This window comes from Rosa chinensis, chromosome 5 (assembly GCF_002994745.2).
Source record: "Rosa chinensis cultivar Old Blush chromosome 5, RchiOBHm-V2, whole genome shotgun sequence".
In the NCBI taxonomy this organism is placed as follows: domain Eukaryota; kingdom Viridiplantae; phylum Streptophyta; class Magnoliopsida; order Rosales; family Rosaceae; genus Rosa; species Rosa chinensis.
Window position 1 is genome coordinate 4096359 of NC_037092.1, and position 13762 is coordinate 4110120.

Here is a 13762-nt window from a genome sequence, read left to right on the forward strand (position 1 = left end):
CTCTCTCGTACACAAAAATATTCCCACTCTTCCTGAAATACCTATGGAATGCACAGTACTAGAGAAGTTCCATTTGTGTGACACTAAATGTGATAACCTGCAAATCCCATCCAACTTCTTTAGCGAGATGCAGAATCTCAAAGAGATGTATTTAATTGCCATGTATATGCCATCATTACCTTTATCTCTTTAATACTTGAAGCTTCAAACATTGTGTCTAGATGCATGGTTGTTATTTGGGAAATATAACTCTACTTGGGCAGCTAAGCAGTTTGAAAATTCTTAGTTTTTCACGATCCAATGTTAGAAAATTGCCTAAAGAAATCGGGTAATTGACTCATCTTCAGTTGTAAGATTTATCTAATTGCAATGAACTTAAAAGTGATTTCACCTGCTATTATATCAATCTTGGTGAGTCTAAAAGATTTGAGAATGAGAAACAGTTTTTGCAGTTGGGCGGTTGAAGGTGAAGAAAGTAATGCAACCCTTTTTGAGCTAAAGCATTAGTCTCGGCTATCCACATTAACAATACATATTCCAAATGTTGACGTTCTTCCAGAAAACTTGTTTTCCCAGAAGTTAGAAAGGTTCAATATTTCTATTGAGAGTGTGTGGGAGACAAGAGATTCAATTGTGATGACCCTTAACACACTGAAACTCAAGCTTCCCAAAGAATTAGATGAAAGTCTAAAATTGCTACTAAAGAAAACTGAAGACTTGTCCTTATATGAGACGGAGGTTGTTTGAAAATTATATTGAGTTTCCGTCATTGGAAGTATTGGAGATAAGGGGTTGCGGTAATCTGAGGGTATTCATCGGTGATAAAGTTTCTATGAGTAGTAAAGATACTAGAAGCTACAAAGAAATTGAATAGGAGGTCTTGGAAGAGGAAGAGAACCTTCATGTCGAGAGTGAGACTGCTGTAAAATACTTCCTCTTTAACGAAAAGGTAATCTATATGGAGATCTCTGTCTACGTCTCTCATTCTTTCATTGTTCATATTCAGATATGTCACTTTTGTGAAAATAAATAATGATTTTTGGACAAGTTTCTAACTAGCTCAAAACAATTTGCATAAATATGAACTTCAAGAACGCAAGATGATTTTTATATGAACTTTTGTGAAAATAAATAATGATTTTTGGACAAGTTTTCTAACTAGCTCAAAACAATTTGCATAAATATGAACTTCAAGAACATAAGATGATTTTTGAAATGGACCAACTGCTGCATCTTGGGAATGACAACTCCCAATCAATACTTTTTCCAAATCTGGAAGCTCTTGGGGTAGAGTATAAAGTCATCCTTAATATCCCTCCAAATTCTAACAACTTTGGCAATACATTGGTGTGAGCGATTGAAATATTTAACAAGTCATTCTGTGACTAAAAGCTTAGCATAAGTTAAGGTATGGAAAGTGCAGTGTTGTGATAGAATTGTAGTAATAGTGTCAAGCGACGGAGATGATGGTGCCGATGTTGTAGGAAATGAGATTGTTTTCAACCGCTTGCAGCGTTTGGTGCTTGTTAATCTACCAAGTTTACAGGATTTTCACTCCGGAAATTGCACAATTAAATTCCCATCATCCATGACCTTAGATGTAAAAGACTGCCCAATCATCAAGTTGAAGATATCCCCTAATAAGGTCATCCTACCACAAATAAAGGCTAAGAAGCAGTAGAAGAAATCGAGGAAGTGTAGCCACGCTAGCCCTAGCCACATTAACACCAACCGCTTCCGCCCTAAGGTTCTGACCTTGCCCCAATCTCTTCTGTCTGGCTCTAAACCACACAGCCGCCACACAACATTACCGATGCCGAGAATTTCCTTAGTTGGCCGGATGGTGGCGGCTAAGGTGGTCCCTGTGCGAGTTTACTATACGGCGGCGGCAGCTGGAAGGAGCTGATGGTTATTGAAGAGCCAGCTGCCCGCAAATGGAGATTTCCTTTTCCGGGGTTGGAGATTGGTGGCCACACAACATTACCGATGCCGAGAATTTCCTTAGTTGGCCGGATGGTGGCGGCTAAGGTGGTCCCTGTGCGAGTTTACTATACGGCGGCGGCAGCTGGAAGGAGCTGATGGTTATTGAAGAGCCAGCTGCCCGCAAATGGAGATTTCCTTTTCCGGGGTTGGAGATTGGTGTTGTGGGTCAAAAACGTCAAAAAGTATTAGTATCATTTACAAAGAATGTCGAAGATTACAAAGGATTAAAACAATATTTACGAAAAATATTAAAAAAAAGGGGGTTTGAAAAGTGTTTGTATTCTAACATAACTAAACTAAATAAGTTGATAGATCAAACTATGAATCAAGATAGAGATACGGAATGAAATAGATATAAAGATGAAGTTAACAACCATTAACACGAAAACAAATAATCTAACATAAACCATGGATCAAAATATGTAGATGAAAGAAATCAATCATCAGGGATGAAAACATACAAAGTTCTTTTTACTTTCCTTAGTTAAATTAACTAGATGAATGTTATTCCTTGTGGGGTTTGAGTACCCTCCTAATCAATCTTTTGTTGCAAATACACTATATATATCTAAGAACTAAATAAAAGAATCAAAACTATAATATACTACAATATATCCAACAAATCACAATACTAAAGCAAATTGAATTAACAAAAATGCAATCACTGACTTGGTTGGTTGAGAGAGGTTTGCGTATGCAGCGCAATGTCCTAAGACATAATTTCGTCCCCACACAGGTGCTGTGGTTAATCGTAGACAACTGCCGTGCAGGATACAACTCTCGTTCCAAGGCGTGGCACCGTTGCCTTGAAACCTAGCGAACTTCACTTGTATTTCTCTCGAGTGTTTATGAGAAGAGATGTCAGAAGCGATTTTTCTTATTCTGCAATGAACCTTCATGCCTCTTTTATAAAGAACGGACAAGAAGAAGAAGAAGTAATTGTTCAATCAATTTGAATTTGATTTGAACAGTTACAACCGTTTTGAATCAGTTTTTCCAGAAATCGTTTTTGGATCAGTTTTTCCAAAAATATTGTCTTTATCCGAATTTATAAAAAGAAATGGTTTTATTGGAATTTTAATTTCGGCCCAAGGCCCTATCTTTGATATATTAGAATATATATATATATATATATATATATATATATTTCCAATATTTTCATTGCAAAGGGCTTGTTTCCCATTCAATGGACCTCCACTTTCACTTTGTCTATTTAGTATGTTTCTTGTGGAAACATATATAAAGAGATCAAAGTATGGCCTTATCTCCTATGTGGGATAAGGGAGCACAATCTATTCCAATCGGTTCTAACAATGAACACACCATAATTAACCCTGTTAGACATACAATGCTGGTTGTAGATTGCTCCTCACTAACAAAACATACTTAACACATAAAGATCAATGAAAATTTGATTGATTTAAGACAAGAACAAAAGTTGGAATGCCATACAAGTATGCAAGACTCATTGTTGATTTACTTAAGGAACTATAGGTTTTCCACTTAAACAATTAGGATCTAGAACGCTAGCATATCTTAATTTAGATTCAATTACATGCTCAATATTCTATGTTGGCCATCAGATAACACAAAACATATAAAAGGTGGGACTGAAGAACAAAGTTAACAATCTAAATTCATCAATCACACATTGAAATTGCAATTTATGTTGTCAAAAACCTAAAATTTTTTCGTACTTCATGGTTATTGGAAACTATACATCAATACACAAACTCAATCATCACAAAGAGTCAAAATTTTCATTTAAACGATGCAAGAATTCGAATTTTTTTACAAACACAAGAAACCGAAAATAGAGAGCAAATGGTCATGGTTACACTTTTGAAGAACTTCAAGAATGCAAGATGATCTTTAAGAGGATAGAGGCATGATAAATGCTACGGCAAGGAGAGGATGACTTTGCTTCATGGCTTCAAGGCTTGCACAATGGAAGAGGCCAAAACTTTGAGAGAGAGAGAGAGAAGGGTGGATTTACGAAATTGATTCTGGGTTTTGATGATGAATAAACGTCTACACCTCCCTCTATTTATAGTGGACGACAAGGACTAGTGTTAAGAACATCTTGCAAAAGAAGTAGAGATCAATCTTGATTCTAGAAAGAACATCTTTTGCCGCAATCTTCAATGTATCTAGACACAATTTCAGCTACTTTTGTAGTATTTATATAATCAGGAAACCTTAATTGGTAAATATTCTCTTCATTTCTTTTCCTGATTGCATACGATGTAGATTCCCCTTGGAACTCTCCATATTTGATTTCTAGAATCTTCACGGATGGCACATGCCTTCACTTCTGGTCCAGGCTTCGCCACATGATATCTCAAAGCCCAATGTCTTCATAGTCCACATATATGTCATGTCATCTTAAGTCTTTTAGAACATTCTTGTACAATCTTGAGTCATCGTGAAGCTATGTCATCTCCTAGCCTTCCCAGTATAATTATCAGGATTCCTATTGCCAACAAATTTCTTAGTCCAATTACGACTCTTCATTTCTGAGATGTTCTAGAACCTTTCAGAGCTCTCCTTGTACGACATGGACTCCTAGTCATATTAGGTTTCATTTTCTTGGCAGGAATGGGTTTCCTTGTCCAAATGGGATTTTGTCATTTGTCATTTTTGTCATTTCTACAAGCTTGACTCCTAGTTTACTCATGATTCTTAGTTCAACTGGGATTCATTTTCCTAATAGGATTGGGAATACATCATTTCTCCATTTCTGATCATTTATGTGCCTCATTTCCTCCTTGCCTTCATTTTATTCATTCTCAGCTCTTGTTAGCTCATTTCCTATGTTTCGAGCTCAAATGTACCGAATTACAACAAACTAAGTTAGAAATGGTGATGTTAAGGGAATAAGAATAACTAAGTAAAATGTAGAGATAATATCACTTAAAACATCACATATAATACTCTTATCACTGATTCCAATCTTAATGCAAGTTTTGCCACGTGTAATGTAAGAATAAATGAGAGGGAGTCCTTGACTTTCTTTGTTCTTAGAGCTATGAATGCCTGTATTGTGTACTCGGATTTTCACCATAGGAAGGAACATAATAGATCTTCAGAAAAGTTCTATTTGTGCGGTTCCAATGTCTCACCCAATCCAACTTAGTGGCCCAAAGCAAAGTCGCACTTTTTTTTTTTGGCTTAAAAATATTATTTATTGAAAGGAAAAAGAGAGCTAAGGGGGGAAATAAAGCAATACATCTTAGGAAAAAGAGAAAACAAAAAATTCAAAAGGCATAACCAATTGAGTCAAAGGTTAAGACACACAATTGACTTCCGGTTGCAAGTAGGATAGGGACCCCACAAACTAGTTTGACAATGTTTGGGATTTTTTGTGATGAGTCTTTGGTAGAGCCCGAAGGAGATTCTCATCTTCTAAGACATATGGAAGTAACACATTTAGACATACGGAAGCAGCACATTTGGACATATGGAAGTTCAATTGGCGCATTCCAAAAGGTTTTGAAACTTGGTTTCAATTCACATTTGGGGAATCCTGTAAGCTTTTGAATCTTTGGAAAGGACCTAACTGGTAGAAGCTTTACAATTAAATTCTTATGCAAGAGATACCATGAAATAGAGATCATTTGAAATAGCAAATGTACTCTCATTCTATGAATGAAATTGCATTTTAAAATTCAAGTGGTTTTCCTAATCCCTAACCATTATTACCATCTAATTTTGATGAATTTATTCATAATTCCAGTATTATAATCAAAATTCTCAATAGCACTAAAAAAAAACACAAAGCCACAATCAGTGCACCTATCCAAGATTCTTCAGTAGTTTAATAGAAAACTGAAAAGGCCAAGGTTGGTGCACCTAACCCAAACCAGATCGATCTGGAGAAGCCTGTGATAGTTATGGCACTAAATAATATAGTATCGATACCATACTTAACAAAGGACAGTCGATCATTCAATCATCAAATGGTTAGTTTCTCAAGTGCCCTGTAATGGGCTGGAGGATTACGGTCTAGCAAAGCGGGCTATGAAGGTCTATGATGAAGCTAAGCATGTCCAAACCATGAAAAGTTGAGCATGTATAAAATCTATATTGCCCGTGCAGCTGAGATATTTGGGATCCCCAAAACAAGGGAGATATATGAGCAAGCAATAGAATCTGGTCTCCCTGACAAAGATGTGAAGACAATGTGTCTAAAGTATGCTGAACTCGAGAAGAGCTTGGGCGAAATTGATCGTGCTCGATGAAAATGTTTTGGGCATCGAACATATCGTTGGCAAAAGTTGTTTCCTAATATGATTCAGGAAGCATGAACATGATAGTAAGAGACTCCGTCAAGCGTCGAAAGCCATATGAGATGAGCTAGAATCCATTAGCAATTACGGGCACAGCCATAATATTTGGTTTTAAAAAAAACTTGAATGAAAATTACAATCTAAGAGGTGCCTTATATAGGGCACATAACATAAACCTAATATAACTAGAAAACATAAAGAACAATTTATTGTACACTAAAACTAAGAAACCTAATTAAACCTGATTAAATAAAAATCAGAAATAGAATCCTAGATACTAAAAAATATTACTCTTGGAATCCTAATAAAGATTTTGCTCGAGAATCCCGATATATCCAAAAGAGTAATTTATGATTAATTCCATTATTAAGAAGTCTATTTGAATACCAATTTCTAATATTTAAATTATTCTTCTTAATGTGAAGACGCTTATGCTTATTTCTTTTCGAGATTTTTTGTTAACATTGGCTAAAATCTAGTCCTACATCATAATATCGGCAAAGTTGTTTCCTAATTTAGTGTTAAGCCAATGAAAATTTGTTGGTTAATGTTGTCTCTACTTAACCAATGAAAATCCGTCGACTAACGTTTTCTTCTAATCCATCCTATAAGAATTGTTCAATAAGAACCTGCAGCCTGACTCGATCTCTTCAATTTTGCAAATTACCACATTGTTTTCTTTTGAACAGTACCACATACTTAGGTAGAAGAGCACTGCTGTTTCTCACGTATAAAACCGTAGCCTTCCTATTGTGACTTGGATTAAAGCAACTCAATGGATCATGTTCTTTCTCCGAGCTAGTCAAGTCAATCCTCCCTGGAACCACTTTGCACAATATTACAGCCTTCCTAACCGTAACATCTCCAATATACTCTAGTGCCATACTGCTCGTTGTAGTACAAATCCCTCTCTTCTCATGTCTTAGAACCGAACACAGACCACATTCATCTGAATCGCATAGCTGCAGGGTTGGAATCAAGCCTTTCGAGGCAAGTGAGCATGACACGGGTGCGCCATAGAACCTCCAAAGCACATCAAGGTTGGCCAGGCTACATGGCCCTGTTTGGCTATCTTCTTGTGCCTGCACCTGTTCTTCAAACCGAGATACCTTTTCCGGTGTATTCTCAACCTTCAGGACCCTCTCGATTAGCTGCCTCCAATCGTTTCTCTCAGAGTTCCTCAACCCTTCTCGGAACAAAGGTTCTATTAGTGTGTTCATAATGTACTCATGTTTTTCGCCCGGTTCACTGAGTGGTACTCCAGCTCTATTATTGTGCGAGTTCTTATTGATTGGAAGGCCAGAACTTGAATTAGTTTTGGACTTGTTACGAGGCATAGAAGAACCCGCAAAACAAAATCCAATAAACAACCGTGCCATCAGATCAAGAAGCCCAGACAAGAAAACTAAATTCTAAACGCAGTGTGTATACATAATAGAGAAAATCTATCAACGCTAATTAGAACCAAATTCCTAAATTGACTAGGGAAATCTATCAACGCTAATTAGAGCCGGATTCCTAAATTGACTAGGGAACTTGATCTATACTCCTCAACCGACTTGATTACACTTCCCTATTACACAATGATAATGTCTATCATTGTCTTAAGAAATTTGCGGTTAGAGTGAGGTTAGAACGTTTATCTAGGAATTTTGACAAATAAAAAAAAAATGTAGGAACAAAGATTAAAAAAAAAACTCGATAATCAGTGAGTGATTTTACATTGATCTCTTATATAATCAGCATGACTCACTTCAGAGACCCTTTTTGAAGACTTGTGAAGGATATGTACGTAATAACTAAATGAGGAGTTTATAACTACTTTATTTGTGCCTTGGTGATTTTGATGTGAAGGTAAGAGTCAGAGTATACAACAAAAAACTTGTACAAACATCATTCTAAATTTTTGTTCTTAATTTACAAGGCAGTAAATAGAATTTCTTCCTGTACAATACAGACTACTGACCGACGTGTATCTTCTTTTCTGTAACCATAACCGAAAGGAACTTCGACTCAAAAACCAATCCAAAAATCCTAACTAGCTAGCTAGCTGTAACTTTGTATCTCTACTTTTTTTTCTTTCATTTTTTTTCAGTGAGAAATTTAAAATTCAATGCAATCGAAAAATCACTACCTGTGCCTACATTAGAAAATCAACTTCGATGCATATAACTTGACTAATGGCTTCCACGGTTGATCATCTCCATGTACTGATCCAATGACTCCTGTCTCTGCAACCTCATTTCTTCGTTGAACTTCTGTATAAACGCCTCGACTCGGCGGTTCAAATCGTCCTGACTCAGCGACGGCTCTTTCCTCAGCTTAATCCCTCCCGGCGAGGAACTCACAGCTGCCATGGTCCTCAGCTTCTGCTGGTTCGTCATGTCCTTAAACGTCTTTGACTGTTGCACTGCTTCTGACGTCTCCTCGTCCACTTCATCGTTAACGTTGACACCTCCGCTACCGTGATGATCCCACGTGTCGCTCTTCTTGATGTGCCGGCTCAACGGCATCGCACGCCCCTCCGTTATCATCTTCCACGTGTTCTCCAACGTGTCGTGCCGTTTTGGCGCCTTGGACACTCGCAACGGCCTCCCACCTGAAAAGTAATCTTCAGATAAGTTCACCAAAAAAATACTATTGAACGGCAACAAAACATGGCCCATGAATCATCATCTATCAGATTTGTTTCAATTTAACCACTCAAGATAATAAGTTTTAATCACAAAAGGTTTTGAAAAACGACAGCATTATCCCTATCTTGCAGCATCTTTTGGGTTCATCTAAGGATAATTTGGTCATTTATTACACTGTGAAGTAGACTGCTTGTGGATGTTTTAAGCCATACGGGCCATACGCCATGTTTGAATACTACTTTGTTCTTACTTCAAATGAACGCGTTTCTTTATAGAAAGCGATGTCGTTGTAACGGAAAGATGACAACTCTAAGGCTGACCTGACCTAGTGACTAGTCGTGTTCTTCAGATTTTAAAATCGGAATCATGTAAATGAGCGAAGTTATCTAAAATAATTACCTTCAGGGGTGGATCTAGCCGGTTTCCGGTGACTGAATCTCGTAGAGACTAGAGGCTTCTCCGCCGGCAAAATAATATCAACGAATTTCGTAGTATTCTCCGACGTCGTCCACGTGGCTGTCGAGACCTCGATCTCATCCTCACGATCATTATCAACCTCAGCCACAGGCTCTTCAGGGTTGTTAAATGGTACCATAGACGTCACTTCCTTAATCACGGCCTCATCTCTGTCATCGTACACTACCGGTGACGCCGCCACATCCTCTTCTCTTCTGTGCTCGTACACCTGTGGCGCCACATCCTCTTGTATATGCTTGTACACCACTGGTGGCGCCACGTCATCTTCTCTGTGCTCGTACACCACTGGTGGCGCCACATCCTCTTGTATATGCTTGTACACCACCGGTGGCGCCAGGTCATCTTCTCTGTGCTTGTATACAACCGGCGGTGGTGTTGATTCAGACTCCGGGGAAGGAAGCTTTGCCTGAGGCCGGTCATGGTGGAACATTGAGGAGGCGGCAATGGTGATGATGATGGCGTTGATGACGACGTAGAGATACGGCGGGCGGAGCAAGGATTTGCATGAGCTCCAGATCAGAGGAAGGTTTGAGACGGCGAACTCAAACACCAACGGAACATAGAGCTGCATGGCCAATGCCAAAGCCACAACGCCGCTCGAAATCAACAGAATCTTCAACGACACCAACCACGCCATTTTCGATTGTATTTTGAGGTTCTAATTTGAAGATAGGTCGATTGTATTTTCAGGTTCTTATTTGAAGACAGGGAGATAGTGTGTGTGTTTTTGAAGTGGGGATTTGGAGAGAGCTGGGTAAGCGTGGTGTAGATTGTACAGAGGGAAAATGCATGGGGATATATATAGAGGGAGAACAAGGACGCGTTTGGGGAGGGAATGTGGACCGTGGGATTTCTGTGAGGACAAATTGACGGCGATGATTTGGGGACTGTAAACCGTTGGCATGGGGCGGCCTACGTGTAGAAGGAAGACTATCCTCGGATTGGCCCACGTACGTATCAGATTTTGGTAATGATTATGTAGGAAGAAAAATGATAATAAGGATGAAATAGCATAATTAAAAAGATGAATAAGCGTGGAGCTGGACGCTCCTCACAAATCAAAGACTCTTCTGTGCATCTTATTCATGGCGATTTGGCAAGTAATGATGAAGGTGAAGCAGATGTGTCGAAAAAACATAAGATGATGAGGCAGCGTAATTTCCATATTACACGCCAAATTTTGAATTGTGGCCACTAATATGATGGGGAATAGTGTACTCATTCACCATTTATGATTTTCACATTTAACTCAACTTTTTAATTGCTTGAATGGTATATTGTTTGATGTAAGAGTCGCTTATCATTTTGAGTCTCCATTCAAATGTATCAAAAACTGCACAACGCGAAATAAGAACATTATTCGGTCGATATAGTCGAACTTCGTAACAGATGATGAACAAATTAAACTGTTGAACGCTAACAACACCGTAACATCCTTAACCATGACTGAAAACAGATTTAAGACTTTGGGAGGGAGCGGGTGACTAAGAACGCCTCCTAACCCGGAAAACTCTAAAGCTCCTACCAAAGCTCGTAGTTATGTTTTTTATTTTTCTTTTTATTCTTAATTAGTTGTGTATGCTGAGATGAATTAACACGCATTTGCATAAAAATTGTTATAGCTTAATCTAGAGAGTTTCTATTGGAACCTCCAAATCTGCTCACTTGACCTCACTCTATTATGAATTATTAAATGACATATATAACATACTATAAAATGACTATTAAGGACAATAATTATACCAAAAAAATATTATATTTATTTTATGTAGACTTTCCAATTCAATAATATTATATTGTATTCCTTATTATTTTCCTTATCTATTTTTAATTTTCCAATTTCACTACATACTCATTAATGCATTCATATATATTTAATAAGAATAAAAAATATGATTAAGATCATGTGACATAAAAATGTGTGATATATATGTTGAACGCATATTGGTGAGGGAAAACAAAATAAATCCTCTTATAATTTATGACCTAAATCTAAGTCAATCCATTATATTTGCAAAAAACAAAAAAACAAAAAACAAAACAAAACAAAAACTAAAAATATTTAAATAATTAATCATGTGGTACAAAAAATACAGAAAACAAAAAACATTAAAAAACCGAATGATTTTTTTTTTTTGAAAATAAAAACAAATGATTTTTTTTTTTTTTTTTGCACAGCTAACAGAAAACAAAAGTTTAAAAAGATAATAGTTCATGACATTTTCTTATTGATTAGACATTAATTTTTGAAACTCAAGTTTGACTAAGAAATGTATATTTATTTAAGATTTATAGAGTGATTAAATCATTGAAATGACTAAATTTTTTATTTTAAAGATAATAATTTGTTTGCAAATTATATGAGTGAGGTTATTTGAGGAAGTTTAGTGAGTAAATTTAGTATTTGAAAATTTGATAAGAGCTGTAAAAAGTATAGATGTCAAAGTGAGTAAATTTAGAATTTCCAATAAAAAAACTCTTTAATCTATAACCCATTGCCATGCCATGATTATTAATTTATTATATATAACGAGAAAAGGTCAATTCATACCTAGTTTTTTGGGGATTTAAAGAAGACGAGAAAGAGGACTGGATGGCTTTAGGTGACAGAAAAAAGGTCCAATATCAAAACAGGAAAGCATTCGAGTATATTTGAAAGAACGAAGGTTGATATGGATATAATGGACGACCCTGCTCAGCTTCCACCACCAGCTGCGGTGGCCTACCAAGTGTGCGCGAGGCAAATGCACCTGATCTAGCCGACCACGGAACCATCGTTTTGGTTCTACCGGACCTACTCCGTCATTTCTTATTTACAGATAAAGGCTTGCTTCCTTTTTCTTTTTCTGAGAATTTAAGCTGATTAAAATAAAAAACATATGACAGGGACAGAGCTAGCTGCGTGTATATATCACTGGAGGAACAGCACGATCATGCAAGATTCTCTTTTTCTTTCTTGATCGCTAAGTCAGCGGAGAAAATTATACATTGACTTCAGATTTACGGTCTGAAATATTATATTCCATTGTACCTAATTAAATAGTCATGTTAGTCATGAACTGATGAGATCATTCCATTACAGATGGAGTAGCCTTAACGTACGTAGATTGTGTACGATTGCGACGAGCATATTCATTTCCTTCTCACATATGAAACAAGGATACCTAACGTAGAATTATGTTAATGACGATACGGGTTCTTTTGAGAGGGCTGGGGAGAATGACTATTATTAGAATGATCGACTTTTAAGACAATTCTTACGTTCAACCCTTAGGTAAAAGAACATATTCATTTATATTGTCAATTAACATACTTTTACCTAATAAATTTTTCATCAAATGATACATATTTTAAGTTAACATTTAAAAATCATCTATGTTAAAAATTAATCAAATCAGAAATCGTTTAGTTATCTAATTGAATCAAACAAATGGATGGTTTTAACAACACTTATTATTACCTTTTATACCATAGTGTTATTACATTACTTTTTCCAAAATATTTGTACATGGAGATTTTAGTAACTCAACTAGTTTAATGGAACAACTCTTTTTCCTTAGTAAATAACTCGATCGATGTGAATCTTCTGACTCCGTATAATTAGTAAACAACTTAACATGAATGACTCTCATTTCTTTTCCTTTCGTTCTTTTCGTTATTTTTCTCTCGGGTTCTTTCTATTTCCCATTTTTAATTACAAATATGAACTTGCAGGTCCACATTCACCAAAGGGATTTGAGAACAGACATGATCAATTTTAGGCAGCATACTGATAAGAAGTGATAATTATCAATCCAAATTTATATGTAATACTAATTCATTCCAGCCTTGGGTATGGTGTTTTCAGAGTGTGATTTGAGCAGCTGCTATCGCAATGATATTATGGACCAATTCAAATTTAAGCTGCAATTAATTGGAAAAAGACTGCAGTTAATGGCCTGTAGCTTAACAACCCTAAATGATCCAGACATATGCCGTGCTGGTCCGTTAAACGAACGAAGAACTTATTCTTTCATAACTAAGATTGGCCAACTATATATAGAGACGTACTCCATTGCAATGTGATCAAACAGTACTGAAATTGTGAATAACAACCCTAAGCGATTCTTCTTTCAATTATTTCAATTAATGGACTGTAGCTTAACAACCCTAAATGATCCAGACATATGCCGTGTTGGTCCGTTAAACAGAACGAAAGTTCTTAATCTTTCATGACTAAGATTGGCCAACTATAGAGACTCCATTGCAATGTGATCAAACAGTACTGAAATAGTGAATAAGGTACTCGTATATATGATAGGTGCAAATATAGGACTATAGGAGCACAATTTACCCTAAAAACGAATTGCCTTGAACCCAAAATGATGATTGTAGCAG

At 36.6% G+C, this 13762-nt stretch overlaps 2 protein-coding genes across 2 annotated transcripts; both read right to left on the reverse strand.

The window, feature by feature from the left end:
- Nucleotides 1-6922: 6922 nt before the first annotated feature.
- LOC112202946 lies at nucleotides 6923-7651 on the reverse strand. The gene has a single exon (XM_024343991.1). The coding sequence runs from the start codon at nucleotides 7649-7651 to the stop codon at nucleotides 6923-6925; it is 729 nt and encodes a 242-aa protein (XP_024199759.1).
- A 503-nt stretch (nucleotides 7652-8154) lies between these two features.
- On the reverse strand, nucleotides 8155-10169 carry LOC112166606. Its single transcript, XM_024303484.2, has 2 exons — nucleotides 9308-10169; nucleotides 8155-8871 (listed from the first exon to the last, which is right to left on the reverse strand). Exons 1-2 carry the CDS (start codon nucleotides 10020-10022, stop codon nucleotides 8450-8452), a joined length of 1137 nt encoding a protein of 378 aa, XP_024159252.1. The 5' UTR covers nucleotides 10023-10169; the 3' UTR covers nucleotides 8155-8449.
- Between the last annotated feature and the right edge of the window lie 3593 nt (nucleotides 10170-13762).

Excerpts from the sequence above, each read along its gene's own strand:
- LOC112202946 (XM_024343991.1), bottom strand. The coding sequence starts at position 7,651 with ATGGCACGGTTGTTTATTGGATTTTGTTTTGCGGGTTCTTCTATGCCT.
- LOC112166606 (XM_024303484.2), bottom strand. The coding sequence starts at position 10,022 with ATGGCGTGGTTGGTGTCGTTGAAGATTCTGTTGATTTCGAGCGGCGTT. Across the intron at positions 8,872-9,307 it reads GGCTAGATCCACCCCTGAAG|GTGGGAGGCCGTTGCGAGTG; the intron begins GTAATTATTTTA and ends ATTACTTTTCAG.